Raw genomic sequence first — 24,831 nt, forward strand, 5'->3', positions numbered from 1 at the left:
TATATTCCCATAAAAATCAATAGTCAACCTCACCACTTTTTTTGTCCATCGTGGGATGCAGAGATCTCAGTCATCGACAACGATTTGACGGAGCAGCCTAAAGAAAACATGCGGAGGGGTGGGGGTGGGTGTAGAGAAAGCTTTGAGAAAATAATGTAATTACACAGAATTTCACTCAAAAAACTGAGTATACTGTGAAAAGACATCTGCATCTTAATGTTTTCTTGATGGAAGTTATTTCACTACAGAGACTCATTAATGCATGCAGGCCCCTAGAAAATTGGGGGACCATATTATACTGTATACAAGTACACAGAGATAAAAAATTGCTTTTCAATGGTGATGGGGGTTGAGAGATATATAACATTAGGGGGTGTCATGTTCACAGGAAGTTAAAGTAGTTAATATGCGCATGTGCGTCAGTTAATTTCTATGCAAATATGCGTTGCATGAAAAATATATCCCAACATAACATGACAACACCAGAAGCCTGTTTAATATGTGCTGGGGTTTTATACCACCACCACTGCCGCACATAAGTGCAACAAACTGTGACTACATGGCTCCGGAGGTGGTCCGTGTCTCACTGGTCACTGGAGAAGTCGGTGCGAGTTTGCAAACGCTCTCCACTCAACATGTAAAAGCACTTCCTACAACTTCCAGCAATCCCTCCACATGCAAGCCACACACAAGATGGACGACAACATGGCAAGTGTCAAACTTGCCCATAAGATCCAAACCAAGAAATGGGGGGAAAACGTCTACAGTGAAATCTTTACATGCAGACGGAAATAAATACAAGGGGAATTCATTGGATATTGCCATCCATATTTAAAAAAAAAAAAAGAAAAAGTTAAATAAATATTGAAAATATATTGAAAGAATATTGAAGTACTGAAACAACTGAACATTGAATAAATTCTGAATTAATATGGGAAAAAAGTTGAAATACAGTAATAAAAAAAAAATACTGATATAAATAGTAAAACTTGAAAATATTAAAATAAATGTAGAAATAATTTTAAAATCGTTAAAATCTTCAATTAAATGTTGAAACATTTGAATGAATATTGGAATACTTAAATATTTAAATTTAATCAATATCAAAATAAATATTGAAATAAAGATGAAATGAATAACGAAATATTTAAATGGACATAGAAATGATTAAAAAATATCAAACAAACACAATTATATAAAAAAAAAATATATATATATATATATATATAAATATATATAACTATAACTATATATAAGATAACTATGAACATTTGTTTTTCATTCCTGTTAAATATTTTTCCATGGTGTCTCTTAAGAGTTTGTCACTGCACTTCATATCTCCTGCTCTGTGCTGTGTGTGCGCGTGTTCAGTGGACAAAACCCCCCACACCTTTAGAGCAGTGATCCTCACAATTTTTTTAAACAAGAGCCACATTAGCAAAGTAAAGTCAAGTGGGGAGCCACTTTAGTGACAATATATCAAATCACCAGACCCCAACAATAAGCTGGAACACCAACGGAAGCACGCTGTGTTGCCATGTTTGACAGTTATCCCCTTTTTAAAAACAACATTAATTAAGTTGAAAGCAGATTTTTAATGTGGGTATTTGCATGTTTGTCACGTAATGTTCGTTATTTATTTATGTAGCAGGATATGAAAAAAAAATTGACTGTGCTTTCATATGGTTCTAAGTTTCCACTAGGCATGTGCCGACATTCTGAGGGTATGTAACAGTGAGCAAAAATATTGCTTTAGTCACAGTATTGCGTTATTAAAATTACAGCTCTAATGTATGCGCCTATTGGAACCATTCACGGACAAGGGCAGAACTGTCACCAAGGATAATTTATTTATATTGCTGTAACTTGAAAGATGACTGCTTAACTGAAAAACCACCATCCTCGGCACAGTCAACAAGATTCGTCGGGAATTCCTGTCAGCTAGACAAACAGATTGTAATGAATCCACAACTATGTATAATGCAGTTTGTTTTTTTGTCATCACTACGTGTGTCATTGTGTGTAAAATGCTCTGAAAATGACAATTTCTGTTATGTGTTTGGTGTTTTCAACCACTGACACCGTGCTGACAATGTATGCGCCCAAATGGAAGAAGACTCTCTACGTTATCAGCAGCATGCACAGTGTGGTTGAGACTGAGGATACCACCCAAAGGAAACTAAACAAAACACCATCACTCAACACAACACCATAATGTGTGTTGTGGATGTGATGGACCAGATGATGCGGGTGTACAGGAACACGGAGATGGCCAGTCGCAATGTTCTACAATATGATTGACATGTTTGCACTTAATGCTTGTGTTTATCAAGAATGCACCGGGACGCAGGAGCGACGGTCGGGCTTCCTGGTGAGGCTTGCAAAAGAGTGGGCCTTATTCTCATGTGGATGCAAAGAAGGAACAACTGCTTTGGCAACAACCTCCCACAACTAAACCCCAGCAAAAGGGCTAAATATCAGGTCATCGTTTGATGCAAAAACTATTCCGCCACTTTGCGATGTGTTGCAGGACATGTAACAGGAAGATGGCATGGCAGTGTTTCCGTTATGCAGATGGTTTTAGTGTAGTGGTAATGCCAGGTGAGAGAAACTACTCTGCGCTGATATAACTACCTCAAATCAGCTATCCTGGAACCGACAACGCAGAGTTTCCTCTCTCAGTCGCTGTCAGCTCGCTGTTCAGGGTTAGTCTTGGTGTTTGTTCAACATGCTTTGTGAAATGGACCCCTGAAGATATGGTCAGCTATCCCTTCTCTGGTCTCTAGGGGTGTATGTCCTAACTAGCCCACCCTTGGTCCTTCTAGTTTGAATGTTTGACATTTGGTGCATTTTCTAAGGTAAATTATTCATGGTTAAATTAGCAGTAGTGTTATGCATCATATGCGGGTGTGTGTGTGTGTGTGCGTGTGTGTGTTTTATTTTACAAAAGTGTTTCATTCATTCCATTCCATTATGCCCCTAGGCTTTGCTTTGTATGGCAAGGCAGCTTTATTTATATAGTGCATTTCATATAGCCTACAAGGAAACTCAATGTGCATTAAGGTAACTCATGTGTAGGGACTATACAAATGTGTGTGTGTTTTTAAAGTCAACACTGAGATATTTTCTATGCAATAAAGGAGAAGTCAAGTCAAAAATTTCCTTTGCAATAGTCTATGGTGCCCCACTAGTCCATACACAACATTCTGATTAATATTGTGTTTGTAAAATTTGAATTAAGCATTAAATTCCAGCCACATTTATCCATCATTATTACCATCCATTCATCCATCCATCCAGGTGCAAGGGCAACTGATAAGACTTGTTTGGCTCTTTTGTCTCACTGTTCATGTGAAATGATGTTTGATTATATTTTATAGTACAGTAATGTGCATTTGTTGTTAAACACCTAGTAATGTTTTAAGTATTTGAGAAGTGTTTGTACCATTTATTTGAAAACTGCTACCTGCTGAAAGGAAAAGAATGGCAAATTCTGTTTGTTTTTCTGCCCAATATGCATAATCAAAAATGGGTGATCTATAGTACAATTGTCAAAATGAATGCATTTATTTATTTATTTATTTTACAGCTGTTGCATTGAATGCCACAGCATGTGGCTGTTACCATGGCAACTATTTTTCAACTAGCTACTCCTTCCTATGTCCCAGGAAAGAAGAGCATTGGCATTCCTGACTTCTCTGGGTGCTTAATGGAACTGCAGCTCGCTGTCCTTAAGGCTTAATTAGCCAATTTAGGATCTGAAAAATGGTGATCGTAACTGGCGAAAGAGTCGAGCCCTATTGCAATTATACACAGTGGGCACACAACAATCCCCATTTAAACACAACATTACTGAATAGACAGGTATATAGATGGAAGAAGTCAAGGGAGAAAAAAGGTCATAAGAAGAAAACATCTAGTAGAACAAGAACAAAATTGAAATGTTAAACAAGATCGTAAAAGAGAAACTTTCACTGCACTTGTGAGGATTGCAAAAGTTGACAGTTTAATTGAAATTCCTCCTCATTAAAGGTAGATGCTTTTTTCATTTGGGGATCTCTCAAAGGGCGGTGAAAATGTGTTACATTAAACGACAAGCCAATAAAAGCAATTCATTTATTTAGAGATTCGTTTAAAGTCCCCATTAAGACTGATTGAGCATGATTCATGTTATGCATGATTCATGAATGATTACATTCGATGAGAAGTTTCAAAGGAATATATTTGGTTCAGGACATAAACTCAGTGGATGTTTCATTAGTTACTTTACATCTAGACAACATAATGAGAATAATTTAATTTGATAAAAATTCAGTCCTGAATATTTGAATCATATCCACCTCTGCCTCAATTTGGGCCAGGAAAACCCTGCAAAATCAGCCTTAGTGATTCCCGAAGAATGTCTGGCCCCTAGCCGTGCCTCCAAATTGACTCGTTAGAGCTGTGAGCATCATCATTGCCAGTCACCCTATAACTCAAATGCTGTCCAATTTGAACCCTTTCAGCTTTAGCGCTCAAGTTCTGAACAGTTCCATTGGTCCTGTACTTATTGACCATCTGTAAATCAGAGTTTTGTCAGCAACCAAGGATATATTATTGACCTTCCATCTAAATTTTGCCTGCACGGATTTAAATGCCCTGGTCTAAAAATTGGTCACCAGTCACCACTCAAAAAATAATAATCCTCTGCTCAGTTGTCGAAAGCATTTTCAGAAAAAACTATAGAAGGTTCCTTAATCCCTTCCATTCGAATAGATGGAAAAATAGATTATTCTCAATAACAATCAGCCATATTATGGGTTGCAATCATTTTAGGCACAGATGTCAAACTCAAGGCCCAGGTGGCAGATCTGGCCTGCGATATAATTTTAGATGGCCCACGGGGCAGATGATGTGCATCAATTTAATTTTTCTTGCAATTAGTCGTCATAGATCTGCAAATCAGTTCCATGCTGCTGTTTTTTTCTAAAATACATTTTCACATATCACGTAAAATATATTACTTGTTTCCAGTTACAAACGGTTGCCTCAAGTGTCCCTTGACTGTAGTCATGGTGCAGAGAAGGATCTCTTCAACAATTAGCAATGGAGGACAATGCACTGAAATTCAAATCATAACACTCAGTCCCAAGTCCTTATAAACTAATATAATGCGGCCTTTCTTGGGATCAGTAAGTAGCATGCCTGTCTGCTTTAAATAATTCTAAAGAAAACCTCGGGCCACCCCTGGCAAAATTGGGGCCCTAAGCAAAATGTAATTTGTGGGTCCCGCGACGGTCAAAATATTTTGTCCAAACGGGTGGAGGTGCGAACAGAATTTTGTACAACATGGCATTCATGCATGGCGTGTGAAGCTAGCTCGATGATGTCGCAATGCGACCCCTCGTTCAAAATCGGGGGCCCCCACGAATGATAAAGCCCTATGCACAATTTATGTTCAATGTTTTAGGAGGGGCATATAACAGTACATATATATGGATTTTAGATTAAAAAAAAAAAAATGTTGGGGGGGGGGGGTTCTGATTTCAGACTCCATGTTGCCATATCAATCTCATTTGCTCAGGGCCTTCACAATCAGTAGTGCTGGCTGATGAGACCAGACACAACAATCGGTTGGCATGACCAAAACATTTCTACGGAAACTGCCAGAAATTGTTACAGGGAAGCTCATCTGCATGTTCGTCGCCCTCATCTGTGTCTCGACCTGACTACAATTTGTTACATTTAATGGTGTGTGACATGGAGAGGTATTCTCTACACAGATGACAACAACATGATCAACTCTACAGTATGCAAATTTGGTGTGTTGCACTGTGTGAGGCAAATGGTGGTCATACCAGATACTGAGTGGTTTGCTGACCCTTGCACATTTCAGAGTAGCCTGTTATTGTAATAATCATGCTGCCAAGTGTCTAATCAGCATCTTGATATGACAGACCTGTGAGGTAGGATGGATTATCTTGACAAAGGAGAAATGCTTACTAACACAGATTTGTAAACAATATTTGAGGGAAGTGACCTTTTGTGTAAGTAGAAAATGTTTTAGATCTTTGAGTCCAAAAATGGTCTCTTTAACCACACTGAATTCGGATTCATCCTCACTGGGCCACTTTCTATAAATAGTGATGGTGTTAGGAGGGACATTAAGTTGGATGCTTATCTTGTGTTGGATCTTTTAAAATGAAACATCTGTACCTAATGTGGAGGTAAATCAATGTTATGAAAAGAAAGCCATTCTCAATGTGTGTCAAACATAATGACAATGTCTGTTCATGTACATGCATCAATAATGTGAAGTGCATTGGTATATAAGAGCTGTTGGATGCATGCCACATTCTGACAACACCAGTCCAGAGGGCACAGCAGCTGTGAACAAAAAGTTGTAATGAGAGTGCAGTGAATAAGCTCCTACTGACAACAGGATATCATTAAATGTCATCGGCATAGTTATTTAGAGGATATTTTGAAGAGCAACCTATTAAATCGTTGAAAGAATTGGGACCCTTGAGCTCAGTTATTTAATTCAATGCAGATATAAACTCCCTAAAGCACACATCAAACATTCTGTATTTAAACATGTTTCATTCGCCTGACCTAAGCCCAACCCAAATAGGACAATTGTTAGTTTTAATGGCTGCCTGTGTACTAGAAATCGAATTAGCTTGATAAGTGACACAGAGCAGGCTCCAGAAATGGCAAGCCCACAGGAAATGGGATCGGTGAGTGCAGTCAGCAGACAGGAGGTGGGCGGTTAGATGAGAGAAGAGGAGCGAAAGTAAAAATCAAGGCAGGCTCAGGAGTGGCAGCTGTTCACATTCATATCTCGTACATGCAGAGCAGAACTTCGCCCCCACCCCTCGTTATTTTTCAGCACCACCCTCCATCTAATTAAAAAAAATGAATGCATTACATCATGCGCACACAGGCAGGGATGGGACTCTGAGGGTTACTTTAAAAAATGTAATCCAAAAGAGCTTTTTTGCTTGCTTTTAAAAAATGCGCTACACTGCACCCATTAGAACGAGTCTGCGAAATTACCAAATATTGGTCTAGCCTGCCGAGCCCGCCTTGTGCTTGATTTGCACTGGGCAGGAAAATATTGTGAAACAGAATGCACTGGCTGCAGTTGCTAAAATGAGCACATTAACACTCCGAAGGGTCAATCTGGAGCTGAAGGCTATCAAGGAAGGGGGAAAAAAACAGCTCCCATGTCTTTATTGCAGTACTGACATGGGTCCAGTTATCACTGTTTATTCTTGTTCTACCCTGAGAATGTGGCAGTATTGTGCAGCCCTATTCACCAGCTTTCAGCCTGGAGCACACAAATGCAAGCTAAACAAGGGGATGCATTCCCTTAAAATGTGTTTTATATGAGCACCAACCACTTAGGCTACATACCAGGAACACTGTAGTACTAGCTCATATTGTCTGATATGCTTGTTTTTAATTCCCATTTACCTTCCTTATGTAATAAATCCCACAGCCAATTTGTATCATTGCACTGAAGCATTCCCACATATGTTATTGTTTTTTGTTTTTTTCCCACACTTTTTTTGCCATGAAACAACTCCCACATGACGTCCGATTTACATCATTCAAATGTCAACTTGCTTAAACAATTCAGTGGTATAAATTGTCGGATTCCACATTGCTTACAGTATTGGCACAATTTAACGTTAAATATCAACTTTTCTCCATTTATTTTCACATTCAACTTTTTCTAAGTACCACTTTCCACGCCCACTGCCATACATACAACTGATCATCATTGCCAGGTGTCTGATACTGCTTGGTGGCACAGTTGGTAAAGTGCAATGTCAAGTAACCAGGAAGTTGCAGGTTCAAATACCACCTCTGACTGTACCTTGCAAATATTTCCATGGCTGTTAGTAGTAAGTATACCAACTGACTATCATACTTAATTCCAATTTACCGGACTACCTTAGGGCTCCTCAGATGGTGGATGTTTTTAAAAAAGGACTTAAAACCTTCCTTTTTAGAAAGACGTATCAATTGTGATTTTTATGATTGTTTTATTTATAGTGTTTTTTATTTATTTATTTGATTTTGATACACTGGTCTTATTATGTGTTTTATGTTTACTCACTGTAGCACTTTGAGGTTTGATGTCAAATATAAAGTGCTTTACAAATAAAATGTATTATTATTATTATTATTAATATTATTATTATTATATCAGGAAATTGATTATAATTTCACTGAAATGATTGAATGCATGCTATCAGCATCAGATGACACTTTTCAAAAAATAAGCAATTGCCTCCCACCACAGAGAACCTTGGTTCAAACCCCGCTTGGACCAGATTTTAGTACATTCGTTGTTTCGATACGAACTGACTACCATATCAGGAAATGGATTATAATTTCTCTGAAATGATTATATCCCACTTTAGACAGAATGCAGTTCAAGTTTTCTTTTTATGAATTTGTCATTCAACTACAATGAAAAAAATAAAAAATTCACATAATTTATCTTTCAGTTTACTTCATAAGCACATGCATTCACCTTTTCAGCTTTCCCACGCAATGTCTGCATGAATTTCACTTTGTCTAGTTGTAAAAGATTTAGTTATTTAAAAGACACAGGAGACGCTAGAGACTGTATCCCCCGGCTGGCCTGGGAACGCCTTGGGATCCCGCCAGATGAGCTGGTTGAAGTGGCTGGGGAGAGGAAAGTCTGGGTTTCCCTCCTAAAGCTGCTGCCCCCGCAACTCCACCGGATAAGCGATAGTAAATGGATGGATGGATGGATTGATGGATGGATGGATGGAAAAGACACACATTTCTCCTGGCCACATCACATTTCCCTGGCCACATGTCAGGTCAAATTCATAGCACTCAATCAAACACAGATGCAAAACAACAAATTGGAACTGGCCACTGAGGTCCACTAGGCTATTTGAATGTCAAACTAGGGATTGATCAGGAAGTTAGACAGACACACACTTGGGAAATTACTCCAAAAATAATATTGGAATGGACCGGTATGTAATGTATTTTATGATTTATATACTGTATGGTTATATACTTGACAAAGCAACATCCACTCTCCTTAGAAAAGCAGTCAGTGTTGTTGGTTTTGCTAAGAAGATTTTCTTTTTGCCAATAAGAAGGATTGTTGTTGTGATTGAGTGCCGCAAGATTTAAACTGACACCAATCTGGACCTTTTGTGCAAATGTGAAGCACATTTAGACCTTCTGCATAAAAAAAGAGAGTTGAATGCAGTTGCGGATGGTTGAAGCACGCAAACCTCACACTTTTGTGTCAAGGTTATTTACAACTATTGATTTATGGACTAGAGACCATAGTGCCTGCAGCATAGTTTTGAAATTCATGTAAAAAACAAAATCAATAACAAAAAAATTCATACTACATATCACATTTTTAGTTGGATTTTTCTACAAAACCAAAAGGTTTTGTGTCATTGTCTGCATCATACAGTCGCAATTGTCAAATGATAACTGTCAATGTAAGTGTTATACAGTATTGAAATGTTTTCTTATGTATGAAACTGCAGAAAATTCTGTAAACTATTTTCCACTAAGTTTGAATCAGGTCATATTATTTGTCATCCATTAAAAGTTTTCTAATAGTTAGTGTTAATTTTGTTGTACAACATCCTAGTCGTTTCTTTGGCTTTTTAAAATATGGCAGTTTCACTAATACAACACTTGATTTGGGAAAAAAGAATAGTTGCTACTTTTTAGATATCTTTAGTTTGGGAAGTGACTTTGTTTTGCTTCGATACATCTACCGTTTAACATTACAGTAATTTGTAACAATTACCTCACGCTGTGAGGATGACAGATTCATTGTATTGTGACTTAAAACTGAGCTCAGATTCTCTCTGACAACCAGCACACAAAATACAGAAAATAACTGACAGGATAAATGGGAAGTGGAATTGAACCAAATAAATTGCTGCACCTGCATTTAGTGGATGTATACAGTATTAGTCCCTACTACATCACAAATAATGACGGCAGAACATCAACATTATATAATATTAAGTGGAGAAAAAAAGGATTAGCGCCAGCTGACTTTTTTCTTCACAGCTGACTTTTTTCTTCACCCGTGAATGAGAAGCATTTCACATGCTGATGGGACGTGTAGAAACGCCAATCACAAACAATCTAGTCAGTATAATAATAAACTGTGAGTTATTGATTTTTTTGTGTGTGTGACGTATGTTTCACATGGATCTCTATGCAAATTCCCATATATCAAGTAAACGCCATGATCTTGAAATTAGAGCCATCCTCGGACTTCGGTGGTTGGTTGCACATGAATTTCTTGGTTACACGTGGTGGGTGTGTTAGAAGCCTTGAAAGAAATTGACTTAAGCACGAATGGGAGAATATGCCCCAAAAAGGCTAAAGACACGGTTATGCAGGAACCCAAAAGGGCAGTACAGTACTATAATGCTTGTTGAATGAATGTTTCGCAAAATGTGACTGAAATGCTGAGATTCGTAATTGCACAAAAACATACAGCCATAGTAATATATTTGAAGGGCTGATCTATTGAATGTCAGCGAGAAACCACCTATGGTGAGCAAGCACATTCGTGCACAATGATTTCTGTGGGAGAAAAAAGACATTGTGCTTTTCACACGGTCAATTCATCAATTTGCAACAATCCACCTACCATGTAAACGAAAGCTTTTATTAACAACGCATTTAATCAGCTTAAGTAATAGCTGTGTATGGAAACGCCTAACATCTAACACGCCAATTAATTCCTATTATTTGATCAGCTGCTTTAACATTGGTTACAAGCTCCCACATCAATAAATGGATCAGTTTAGCCACAACATTCACAGTAGTACGCTCTCATTCACTAACTGTTTTCCCAAAGAACTGTGTGAAGGCCCATAGGGAAAAAGGGACGTTAGAAATGACAGATGACAGCTTTCTATTAGAGCTGGATTAAAAGTGGTGAAAAACAACTAGCAACACAATAAAAATACAGAGGTCAAAGGGAATAAGTTAAAAAAAAATCCACAAAAAGGCAAGACAATGCACTTTTTTTCCTATAGCACATTTCATATACAAGGCACCTTAATGTGCTTTACACAAGCAGACACAACACCTACAAGCATCAACAAACACAACAGTTAACATTCAGAAGCAAAGTAGAGAAAACAACAATTACTAAAAGAACATGCATTGACAAAAAACTTTAAAAACATTTAAAGTAAAAAAAAAAAAAACATTAAAAAGGTTGGAAACATGCAGTCCTTCATTCTGGATATATTTTTCAGCTGGTAAATGGTTGTTTCAGTGATTGATTTGCTATGATTGCTGAAAGTCAGGTCTGAGTCTATCAGCACCCTAAGATTTCGGATTTAGGCCCAATCCCAATACCGCCCCATAGCCCTCATCTCTTCCCTCCTCCTTCTGAATGCGCGTTCAAGTAGACAAAGGAGTTTCCCAATTTTCCTTAAAATGTAGGGGGAGGGTTAAAGACGAGGGCTGCAGGTCCATTTTCACGAAGATAGATGCCGACCTCCCTAGGTTCTCCTTTACTACAGTCACGCCCCCTCGGCAACACCGCAATGGCGGAAGTAATGACTACACCAGGAAATAAAAAAACGCAGGAGACACGTAAATGTAAGTATGCTAATATTTATTGAATGTCATAGTAATGATAGTGGTTTTATCGAATGTTCTATACTTTGGCAGAAATTGGCACAATTGTGTGTTTTGGTAAATGCTCGCTATTGTCGCGTCCGGTACGTCACAACCACCACGCAGCTGCGGCGGCTCAAGGTGACGACGTAGCGGATTGGATAGCAATAGTGCCTTTCCAATTCCTAGAGGGATTTTTTTTGTCTTTGTCTCCCCAAAGAAGTAGATGGGAGAGGGGGGAGATAAACGGGACAACAGGTGGAGGGTGAAGAGGAAGTAATGGGATTGGGCCTTGGTCTTTGGTTTCCCAAGACAAGCAAGGTGTTTTCTAACAACAATCTTCTTTTCTTTGCTGCTGAAAACAATGACTTTTGGATTACTCCAATACCAAGTATGCACATGAAGTCAAAATAAAAATAAATATCACCACAATTTATATTTCTATACAGTGCGGCCCTGCTATTTGCAGGTGATAGGGACCCGGGTAGCCTACCAATAGCAAAAATCCATGTATAATTGACAACCTTTAAAATGCATGTATCGATTGATTGATTGATTGATTGATTGATTGATTGAAGGCCATGTTTTCGAACTGTCACTGAAAAGCAACCACACCTTACAGATAGATAGATAGATAGATAGATAGATAGATAGATAGATAGATAGATAGATAGATAGATAGATAGATAGATAGATAGATAGATAGATAGATAGATAGATAGATAGATAGATAGATAGATAGATAGATAGATGGATGGATGGATGGATGGATGGATAGACAGATAGATAGATAGACAGATAGATAGATAGATAGATAGATAGATAGATAGATAGATAGATAGATAGATAGATAGATAGATAGATAGATAGATAGATAGTCATCGAATGAGGTAAAGTCAAGCTTTGCTTGCTAACAAAGCTGTTGTTGCTTTGATGTGGAATGGGGTGAAAAGGGACAAATTAAGCTTTTGAAAGCAACAATTCCCATAGTAGCTTATTTCACTCACACGTACGCATGCATGAGTTTAGCTATATTGTGTATGGTGAATTGGTGGGAGGGATATTTGTACACCCTGAACTGGTTGCCAGCCAATCGCAACGCTCTCTCTCTCATCGTAGGAATTGTAATCCCTTAAAATAACCCCCATTTTAAATGTACCTGTAATTTTATTACATGTTTTTTTTCTCCCTGTACTGTAACGGAATACAGTTTAAAAAAAAATTGTATTCTGAATACGTAATGGCGGTACATGTATTCCGTTACTTCCTAAGCCTGCCTATGATAGCCAACATTGGCGTTCTGAAGCATTTTACCCAAAGTAACACATACAGACTGAAAAAAAGACCATCACCATGGCCGTAAGATCAGATCAAAAATTTCCAATGGTCACAAAGTAACTCCTTTCCTCCATGTAGGACAGGAACCCTTTTAAGACTTTTCCATTTATAAATGCCAAACTCACTGTCGTCGAATTGGCCCGGACATGATGAGTCACCGGTCATATTCTCTTAATCATTTTTTCATTATTTCCTCCCCAAAAAACTGGATCATCTTCTCTACTGTATCTACAGTATCTACACCCCCATCAAACTATTTCAGCTCCAGAGACTGCTTTTATTAGCAATAAAGGAAATAACCTGCATCTATTATTAAGTGGAGCACAGAGCTAAGCTCTAGTGTAGATGGACCTCTAGTACCACTACGGGCTACTTCCATTCCTTGGAGGTCAATGAGCATGGTAATGTAACTACAGTACAGCACTGCTGTTGATTAGTGTGCTGGTGCATCTCATTAGCAGTGCCTCACGTAAATTAATTAATGAATGAATACATTAGTGATAGAGTGGAAAGATAAGTTTATGAAATAAATGGGAGAAAGCCAGACTGATGGATCGATTAAGAGAAACAGATGGTGGGAAAAAATTTGGTGTTGATGAACAACTTTTAAAGGTATGATTCTTGCTGCTAATCTCATGCTGCATGTCCATCATCAGGTCACGATTCCATCATTTAGCTGCTCTGCCACTCACCCATATGGCCATCGTCATTACTTTGTTTCAATTAAACAAGTACTATTAACCCTGGATAATGAACATTGTTTCGACCTGCTAACTGACCAACTCTCTAAAAACAGTTGGGTCAAAAATGGACTGATCCTCTTGGTCATATTTCAACTTGGGTCAAATTGACTCAAGTTGAAAGATGACCCAATGTTTTATTTAAAAAAAATTTGCACACAAAAAAAAAGGTCATTCTGTTTAAAACAACCCATAAAATTTGGTCGGATCGTCTACTTGGGTTAATTTGATCCAACTTTCCGGGTTGTTTTGCAAAAAAGTGGATCAGTACATTTTTTATCCATAATTGGTTGACGTTTAACCCAACTGTTTTTCGGGTGCAGGTACAAAATACTGCGTAGTTCAACTCTCCATTAAAATGTGAATTACTCGGGGCTTACTAAGCTATTGCTCTGTCTGAAGGAAAACATTAACATTACATTTCTGAGGTTTAAATGAGTAAAATAACTGAAATTACAGCATGTAAGAACAAAATCCACAAAACTGCCTCATTAATTAGTATTATCTCAATAAACTGAGAGGAGAGGACACACAATATAAATGGCAGCTGCACACTATGAAGGAATTCTCCCACACTTGGATGAACATGAGATAAGACGCATGTGTGCATACGAGCACACAAACACACAAACTAACACTCCCGCCCCCTAATGTGATCTAGAGCCTGCTTCACACCAGTGGGGTGTGAATCTAGGTGAGCCATAGCGGCTGAGCAGTCTGTAGAACAGGCAGGAGGAGAACAACATTAATGTTGTGCTTATTGATCGTTACCCCCAATGGCAGCGCTCTGTTTTCACTTGCACATACACAGAACACACGCGGGGATAGACACACATGCACAGAGCACAGGCAGTTCAAAACAGTTTGCTGATTGCGGACCTGCGGACCTCTTCCTCCTGCATTGTTTCAGCTGCTGTAGCTGTGTAAGCTGTGTAAGCAGAAAAATCTTCTCACATACAATTACATACCATTCATACATTCTCAAATGATCTCTTACACATCCGAGGCAACACGTGACCTATTTTCTACCCAGCAAAAATAGACATTGAAAGGAATGAGAAAAGGGGGGAGGTGAAGACTTTAAGAAATGTGAAGCAAACAAACTGAAATTATCGATTAACTCAGGATGAGCAATCTGTTCTACAAAGAGAACAGTGAGAGCAAGAGGACCTAAAATGGAGGAAGTTAGCAAGGAGAATTCTAATCGGGAATCATCTCTCACCTCTGTCCTTCCTCTTTCCGAATTCTGTGGGAGTATCTGACCCTTGTCTGTCTTCACCCCGGCAAGGACAGAAGGGGAAAGGAGGTAGGACAGAGCAACATGGGTGGGAAATGGGTGGAGGTGTTGGCAAGGGTTATTTGGGGTGGAGAAAAGGAGAGAGAAGAGTGAAAAAGAAGAAGGGGAATATAACGACAAAGAGGCTTGCTCGCTTGCTTTGCTTTGCTTGCATCTGTTCAATTATACCACCAATTCCTCAGTGGACACAGTATGGAATTAATGGGGCATTACATCTGCAGAAACTGAAAGTGAAAGAAAACATACAGCCTATAGCCACAAGGTTCCTCGATCACTTGGTACACATCCAGAGCTACTATTTGATCATTTGGACAAACCCTTTTTATTTCACCAGCACCATTTTTTGAGGATTTATAATAGCCTTTTCTGGCCACTACAGTAATAAATGTATGCACACAGGAAATAAACATACCAACCAATTACTTATCTGGTGTGACTGCACTCAGCTAATCAAATTATTTATTCAGATCAGCTTTGCACGATGAAGTCCATTTAACCGAGACAGGCCTCCAAGTACACAGTAAATTCTGTGGTGAATTTGACTCTATTTAGAGTAAATTTGACTCTATTTAGAGTGAGACCAAATAGACTCCGTTTTTGAGCAATATTCACACTTGGAAGAGAATAAAATAAAGAATTGAAAATAAATAAATAAATAAATAAAAGTCACTCAAGGGTTGAGGAAACTCACAACTTTCAGCTTGGAAGACTGCCACTGAAACACCTGAGCTATGCCACTCCTACTGTTTATATCCAAGAGGAGACTAAACACATTCTTTTTGGTCTCTTGGAGTCAGGAAGATTCCAGCTAACACAAGCGATATACTAACACACAGTAGGAGTTGTGCAGCTCAGGGAGTAGATCGTCTGTCTCCCAAGGTGAAGGTTGTGAGTTTGTTCCACAACCCTTAAGTGTCTTTTATTTCCCCAATTCTTTATTTTACTCTCTTCCAAGTATAAATATTACTTTTAAACTGATTCTATTTGGTCCCACTCTAAATCGAGTCAATTCTACTCTACAGAATTTACTGTGTAGACATCCCAAGAAATTGACAATCTTACACCGTTTCTTCACACTTTCAGCACTTAGGCCAGTGTTTCCCAAACCTGGTCCTTGGGGCACTCTATCGAGCCTGTTTTCCATGTTTTCAGCTAGAGCATACTTATGAACTGTTATTGGAATCACCTGCGTTGGAATAGGGATACATGGAAAACCGGCTGGATAGTGTGCCCCGAGGACAAGGGTTGAGAAACACTACTGTAGGCGACAAGGCCAAAAATCAACACTGAATGCTTGTGACCTTTAATCCCTTAGGCGGGATCTGTATTCAAAACCCTTGTCATTGTATAAAGGATATTGTCATGTGGGCTCAGGAACATTTCAGAAAACATTGTCGGTTAGCAGAACTCTTCTACAAATGCATGTTTAAACTCTACCATACAAAGCGAAAGCCCCATATATCAACATCCCAGAAACTCTTCTCTGGGCCCGAGCTCATCTGAGACGGACCGACGCAAAGTAGAGAAGTGTGGTGTGGTCTGACGAGTGCACATTTCAAATTGGGAAATCATGGACGCTGCACCTTTTAAGCCAAAGAGGGAAAAATACAATTTCGACTGTTATCAGCACAAAGTTCAAAAGCCAGCATCTGTGATTGTATGGGGGTAGTAGAATGAGTAACTTGCACATATGTAAAGGCCTCTATAATGCTGAAAGGTACATACAGTACACATTTTGGAGCTAAAGATGCTGCCATCCAAGCAGTGTCTTTGTCGGTGGGACATCCCCGCTTATTTAAGCAAGAAAATACCAAGCCACATTCGGCACAATAACATGTTACAACAGTGTGGTTGGCTACGTAGTAAAAGAGTTTGAATATTAGACTGGCCTGCCAACAGTCCAGACCTGACACTCATTGAAAACGTGTGGAGTATTATGAGTCATCGCAAAATATGTAAAATATGGCAACAGAGACCCCGGACTATTGAGCAACTGTAGAGCAAGTTGCACAACAAGCAAGAATGTGAAAGAATGTCACCTTCCAAGCTTCATCATTGAGGGACCTACTGTATTTTTGTAGACAGGTGCCCGTGCGTCTTAATTTTCCGACCGATCTAAGTCTAGTCTATCGTGCTTTGGACTGCGTTGCGCCTCACTAGGCATTCTGGTGGACACGGGCCCCGCGCATCTTGCAATTTGGTGACATAGGTAGGCATAGACAAATTTGGCACTTCCCAAACATGTGTGGTGGATGTCATTGTATTTCATTCATAAATATGACAACTGCGTGGGACAATCCGTCTGAATTATTGTAGAAATTTTGTTGAACAAATTATCAATATCATCTTTAAAATATTTTAATAGCACCCCCTTGACCATGTGTCACAATGATCTTGGGTGCATGATGGCAGTCTCCAAATGCTCACGTCACATTTCACACCGAAAAACACCAAATCATTTTGTAACTCTTAAGCTAAAACTTTAAAATAGGCTAACAACACCAGTTAGTGCAGTCCACATACTCAGCCCTGCTTCTCATACTACACATGAATGTGCCATACAAATGTGGGAGGATACGAAAGGTAAATAAACGGGCTTTCCAACCGTGTCACATCATTGCCAAGTAGCATTGATTATTACAACAAATAAATAATCTACCTAACCCAAATGTGCTTACCTCTGTGCTATTTACATTTGGTTGTTTTGCAGCTTTTAACATGGATGTAGGGATAGACGTAATCAGCGCCGATATTCAATATTTTGACAAATATGGGCATTGGCCTTTTTGAAAAATCTGATGGCTGATAATAGATCAATTTACATTAAAACTGTTATGTTCAGGTAACTATTTAAAATTTCAATTAACTTTGAAAGAGATGCTGCTGACTAAAATCGGAAACCGGGCCCGATTATATGGTTGCAGACTCGATCAGAATCGGATGTTGTCTCCCGATCAGGACTCGAATAAATGTATATGAGGTAAAAAAAAAAAACTATATCTAGTTATTAGATCTGGAGTTGCGCGGTGGCACAGAGTGAGAATAAATTTTTCCACACAGCTTAGCATGCGGCATGCCGACTCTTTGCTACAGTCACACTGTTGGCATAATTCCATCAAGCGGTGGAGCTAAACAAGGAAATAGCGCCAAGGCATTTGGAAGTAGGTGATAATAAGTTATTACCATCTTTAATATGGAAAGCGGAGACGGTGCGACTTGCACTATGTGCAAAGTGAGCATTTCGTGTGGCGGAAAGGATATACAGTAGATGCGTTGCATGCTTCACTTCCCCGCTGCTGCACTGCACTTCACTGACGGTCAGCCCCGTCGCCATTAGACGCTGGCGAGTCTGGACATGCTTCGTGCCATACCCGCGGATCCAGCTGTGGCACCCGCGCCTACGACTCTGGACGCCCTTCGAAGGAAGCCCTAGGCTAGTGTGAATCCGGAAAAAATAGTTAAAGTTGGCACTTAAAAAAAAAAAATATATTTTAAAGCAACATTTTTCCTTTCAGTGAAAGTAAATATCGGCTCCAAATATCGGTTATTGGCCTTGAGTACTAATAATCGGTACCGGTATCAGCCCAGAACCCCCCAACCCCTCCCACCGCCTATTTATACAAGGATTAGAGGCCAGTTTGTGAGTCAATTGCAAGGCACATGTAAACAAACATTCACTTTTATATTACACATATGTAAATTAGTATCTGCAATTAACATGCATGTTTTTGTAATGTGGGACGAAGTACCTAGACAAAACCTATGTAAGCACTGGGAGAACGTGCAAAACCCACATAGGAGGCCCCTATATTAAATAATGCTCAATATTCCAAGAAGTGTCTTAATTCTGTCCATGTAGTGTACGTGTAAGTGTGTAGACGTGTGTAAAAGCGTCAGAGAGCGATTAGGTTTTCCTCAAGAGCAAATAACCTCAGGAGAGACATGAGTATGTTCATTCATGCTTCATTTGTGCGTGTGAGTGTGTCTTAAAATGAACCAGCATGCACCAGTCTAATTACATACTGTATATCTGGAGGACTTTCAGTAAGCCATTGCTTCATTGACGCAAAACGACATGTAAGCAATTTGTTTTAGAGGCATTGCAAGGACAGCATCTGTCACGGCTTGAGAAGGGAGGACCCAGATGCAGTGAGGAAGGCGAGCCACGGCAGGAATGCGGATAACTTTGATTTAATGTAGCGATAAACGCAAACACAAAATCACGCACACAGGCGGACAAAAGTAAACAAACTCACGCGCACAGGCGGATTACAAACAAACTCAAAAGCACGCACAGTGGCGGCAAAAAGGTCAGTCATGGGCAGCAGGAGAAACACTTGTAGGACGAGTACAGTCGGGTCAAGAGAGCGGCGTCTCGGAGTAATCACCCGACACTCCTTGCTGTGTCCATCAGGCTTTTATTGAGGTCTGATGGCAAGATGGCATGATGGGCAGCAGGTGTGTATGGTGGGCGGAGCCCACCAGCTGACCCAAATCATGACAGTACCCCCCCCTTAACGACGCCCCTAGGCGGACCACCCGGCGCCGATGGGTGTGCTAAATGGAAATCCCGAACGAGGGACTGGTCCAATATCCAGGAGCGGGGAACCCACTGGCGGTCCTCGGGTCGCCCACGAGGAAGGGTGCTGATGGCACACACATCGAAGCGCTGCCTCCAAATCCTGGTTGGCACGCTCCGTCTGCCCATTGGATTGGGGGTGGTAGCCCGACGACAGGCTAGCCGTAGCCCCCAAGGACTTGCAAAAGGCCTTCCAAACCCGGGACACGAACTGGGGCCCCCTGTCGGAGACGAGGTCCGCTGGAATCCCGTGGATCCTGAAAACGTCTTTTATCAGGATATCCGCCGTTTGTAGCGAGGTGGACAATTTGGGCAGGGCGATAAAGTGGGCCATTTTTGAAAACCGGTCCACCACCGTCAGGATTACCGACCGCCCGTTGGAAGTAGGTAGTCCGGTAATGAAATCCAGGGCCACATGCGACCAAGGACGGTGGGGAATGGGCAGGGGTCGGAGCTGGCCGGATGGCTTCAGGCGGGAGGACTTATTACGGGCACACACCGTGCAGGACATGACATAGTCCTGGACGTCCTTGCGCAGCCCAGGCCACCAAAATCTCTGTTCTACCAAGGACAGCGTGCGACCCACCCCAGGGTGACATGCTACCTTCGACGCATGCCCCCACTGCAGCACTTCCTGCCAAAGGTGTGTGGGCACGAACAACTTGTCTTCAGGGCACGCGACCGGGGTCTGCGTGTCGTTCGCTGCATCCGCCACCTTCCGCTCCACTTCCCACTGGAGGGCTCCCAATAATCTGTCCTCCGGGACAATGGTTTCGGGTGGAGACCCCTCGGCGGCTGGACTGTGTATTCGGGACAAGGCGTCCGGCTTGGTGTTCCGGGCTCCTGGTCGGTAAGTGATGGTGTAATTAAATCTGGTTAGGAACAGGGCCCAGCGTGCCTGGCGGGGATTCAGCCTTCGGGCGGACCGGAGGTACGCCAAGTTTTTGTGGTCAGAAAAAATCTGGAAAGGTTCCGCCGCGCCCTCCAGCCAGTGTCGCCACTCCTGCAACGCAAGGATAATGGCCAGCAGCTCCCGGTTGCCCACGTCGTAGTTGCGCTCAGCCTGGTTGAGCCGGCGCGAGAAGAAGGCGCATGGGTGTAGCCTCTGGTCCTCCGGGGACCGTTGGGATAACACTGCCCCCACTCCTGTCTCTGAAGCGTCGACCTCGACGATAAAGGGAAGAGTCTCATCGGGGTGTGTCAACACCGGGGAACGCGAAAATAATACTTTTAAATTGACGAATGTGGCCTCAGCCTGTTGGGTCCAAACAAACGGAATTTTGGTGGATGTCAGTCTTGTTAGTGGTTCCGCTTTTAAGCTGTAGTTGCGAACGAATCGACGGTAGAAGTTTGCGAATCCAAGGAACCTCTGTAGGTGTTTCCTGGATGTGGGAGTGGGCCACTCGACCACGGCCTGGATCTTCGCTGGGTCGGCTCTCAATCGACCCCTCTCCACAATGTAGCTTTGGAATTGGACTGAACTGGCGTGAAACTCACATTTTTCAGCTTTTACATATAGCCGGTTTTCCAGCAGTCGTTCCAGGACCAGCCGAACATGTTGTCGATGTTCGGTTTGATTTCTTGAAAAAATCTAAATGTCGTCCAGGTAAACAAAACAAAAATGATTGAGCATGTCGCGCAGGACGTCATTAATGAATCCCTGGAACACGGCGGGAGCGTTTGAGAGGCCAAACGGCATCACCAAGTACTCAAAATGCCCAATAGGTGTTTTAAATGCTGTCTTCCACTCATCGCCCTCCCTTATCCTCACTAGATGGTAGGCACTGCGAAGGTCCAGTTTGGTGAATACCGTGGCTGAATGTAAGGGAGCAAACGCTGAGTCCATTAGCGGCAACGGATATTTGTTCTTGATAGTTATGTCGTTCAGACCACGGAAATCGATGCACAGGCGTAGGGTCTTGTCTTTCTTTTCCACGAAGAAGAACCCCGCCCCTAGCGGTGACTTGGAAGGCCGAATCAGTCCGGCCGCCAGGGACGTGGTGAGGTACTCTGTGAGGGCTTGACGTTCCGGTTTGGCGATCTGATATAGGCGTGTACTAGGCAGCGGTGCCCCAGGAGCCAGTTCTATTGCGCAGTCATAAGGTCGATGTGGAGGGAGAGACATGGCCCGGTCCTTGCTAAACACCTCCCGCAAGTCGTGGTATTCTGCCGGTACCTCATCCAGGTTAATCTCCTCTAACGTGGCTTTGGCTGGGCCACGATGATCATCCACTGCTGACTGCAGGCAATGCAAGTGACAGAAAACACTCCATCTCTCCACCCTGGGAATGCCCCAGTTAATGTCCGGGTTATGCCTGGCCAGCCAAGTCAGGCCCAGGACCACTGGGGCCGATCGGGACGGCATAATGAGGAACTGAACGGTTTCCACGTGGTTCCCCGATAGACGCATCTGTAGGCTCTCCGTTCGGTGTGAAATCACACCCAGGGTGCGCCCGTCGAGGTCGCGCATCTCCTTGGCTCTCTTGAGTTCCACCACCGGGCATTTCAGGATGTCCACCATACTCGGGTCAATAATGCATTCATCCGACCCTGAATCCACCAGAGCCGTCATCCGAGCGTTTACCCACCCCACCCCACCCCCCCCCATGTCATCTCTCCTGAGACTAGTAGTCTCCTTGGGCTACGTTGGAATGGGATGGTTGGGGCTGGAACAGGTGCGACGTGCCTGTGTCTCTCAGGCCGCCTCCCACACTTGGCCGCTAGGTGTCTCCACCGGTCCGTGTGCTCCGTTGCCGAGAGCCGCTCTCCTCCCAGCTGCAAAGGCTCCGCGCCATCTCTGGCAGGCGGGCGTCGCCATGAAGCGTCGGGAGGCGGGGCGTCGACGAAGCGCCCCGCGGACGTGGCCGACACCGGCTGAGCAGACGTCTCCGTTGCCTCCGGTCGTCGCTCCTCCTCCTCCCGTTCCCGCCGTCGCTCCCGCAACCGGTTATCCAACCGGATGGCCAAGCTGATGAGCTCCTCCAGCGTGGACGTCTCGTCCCGTGCCGCCAGCTCATCCTTAATCCGCGGGTTTAGTCCCTGCCGGAAAATTCCGCACAGCGCCGCGTCGCAGTAACCACTCTCGGCGGCCAAAACCCGGAAAGAGATGGAGAATTCCGCCACGGAGGAGCCGGCTTGCTGGAAGTCCAGTAAGCGGCTGCCTGCTTCTTTCCCTCTTACTGGGTGGTCGAAGACATTACGGAATTCAGTCAGGAAGGCAGGAACTGAGGCTCGGAGCTCCGGGTTGGTTTTGCTGGCCGCCATCGCCCATAATGCTGCCTGGCCAGAAAGCAAGCTCATAATAAAAGCAACTCTGGAGCCGTCGTCCGGGAAGGTGTACGGCTGTTGGTCGAGGACCAGGCTACACTGATGAAGGAACTGGTCACACCCACCAATCTTGCCAGCGTAGCGGGGGGGATGCGGAATATTGGGTTCCCGGAAGACAAGATTGCCTGCTGATTGGGAAGCGGGGAAAACAGGAGACGCTCTGGCAGGTCGTGAGTCTTCCGCGGCCGTGGATTCCGGTCTCCGCTCCATCTTTAAGGTGAGCGATCCAATCTGTGCGGTTAGTGCCGACATCACCTCCTTTAGATCCTGGAAGTATTGCTCGTGCCGGCCGAGCAAGTGTCCATGGCTGGCCAGGACCTGGCGCGGGCTGTTGGGATCTGCGGGGTCCATACTTGGTCGGGTGATTCTGTCACGGCTTGAGAAGGGAGGACCCAGATGCACAGAGGAAGGCGAGCCACGGCAGGGATGCGGATAACTTTGATTTAATGTAGCGATAAACGCAAACACAAAATCACGCACACAGGCGGACAAAAGTAAACACAAACTCACGCGCACAGGCGGATTACAAACAAACTCAAAAGCACGCACAGTGGCGGCAAAAAGGTCAGTCATGGGCAGCAGGAGAAACACTTGTAGGACGAGTACAGTCGGGTCAAGAGAGCGGCGTCTCGGAGTAATCACCCGACACTCCTTGCTGTGTCCATCAGGCTTTTATTGAGGTCTGATGGCAAGATGGCATGATGGGCAGCAGGTGTGTATGGTGTGCGGAGCCCACCAGCTGACCCAAATCATGACAGTATCTCCATGAAATGACTACACTCTTTAGATATCTGTGCTCAGCTCAATAACACACACAAAAAAGGGCTAATGCCTAAACCTTGGCCCAGATGGTTCTTAAGAGTAAATGAGCTAAATAATTAACAGCCTTTAAATAAGCTAACTGCCCGGCTGATGGTCCTACCTTTTATCTCTCTCCTAATGACCCCAAAAAGTGAAGTTTTGCTCATTTCAATCACATTTTAAAAGCAAACCCTAAAACAGCAAGCAAGCATGAAGCTTCTATAAAATGCAGTGTAGAGTGTGCATTGAAATATGGAATACATTAAAAATGTATCTGTTCATTGGGCACGTTTAAAGCGGAGGCTTGACTCCTCTACAGTTCAGGGTGATACGCATGATCATGAAAAGAAAAAAAAAGATTTTCAAAGCAAAATGATCCAAATAACCTTTAATGGAGGGATGACTGAGAAAGTATGAAAGTTAAATTAATAACTCTGTAACAGTGCCAGTAAAATTGAGCATTAACATCTCTTAAAGGTCAGATATTTTAATTTGATACAGCTCTCTGGCTTTCATTAGACTGTGCAGTCACATCCAACATAAATATACAAATGAATGCGCAATTCCATAACTTTGTATTTTTAAGCTTATTTTTTAAAATAATTTCATACATTGAGCATATGTTTATATTGTATTTGACAAATTAAGCAATGATGTAGACTAGGCATGTTTTGTGACTAAATCCTGGCCGCAAATCCCCACATTCAAAAAAATCAGCTTGCCCCCTTTCATGTAATGCAGCCAACTGAAAGAGGGTGTAATGTGGCCCAGGGGGTTAAGCTTCTCGCTTTCCTATCACATGAACCGTCTGCTGTCAGGAGGGATCAGATCCCCCTCTCAAACCCCTGGGGCTTTTGGAGTTGCACTTTTGTTACGTCTTTTGAGAGAACACGTTCAAACGTTCCATTGGCACAGCATCCACATCTGTCATTGACAGTTTGTGTGGTGTTGTCAACAAGAGGACAGAATAACTTGCCAAAAATGTCAGTTTTATTTGAATTTCAGTGTATTTTTGCACATAAATAAATAAGCGAGTAAACAGTCCCTCTGACTATTCAAATGATGTAACGTGCCTCAAGCGGCATTTTCAGCTTTAT

The 24,831-nt window shown here is 42.2% G+C and overlaps 1 protein-coding gene across 3 annotated transcripts in view; it reads right to left on the minus strand.

The window, feature by feature from the left end:
• The window catches only part of kank4 (KN motif and ankyrin repeat domains 4), a 91,288-nt gene that overhangs the window by 16,413 nt on the left and 50,044 nt on the right, over positions 1-24,831 (minus strand). For all 3 annotated transcript variants that reach the window (XM_077584706.1, XM_077584704.1, XM_077584705.1), the window contains exon 2: positions 34-97. In XM_077584706.1, the coding sequence (XP_077440832.1) occupies positions 34-49 (16 nt within the window). In that variant the 5' untranslated portion in view covers positions 50-97. The remainder of the gene's footprint in view (positions 1-33; positions 98-24,831) is intronic.

This window comes from Vanacampus margaritifer, chromosome 13 (genome assembly GCF_051991255.1).
Source record: "Vanacampus margaritifer isolate UIUO_Vmar chromosome 13, RoL_Vmar_1.0, whole genome shotgun sequence".
Lineage (NCBI taxonomy): Eukaryota > Metazoa > Chordata > Actinopteri > Syngnathiformes > Syngnathidae > Vanacampus > Vanacampus margaritifer.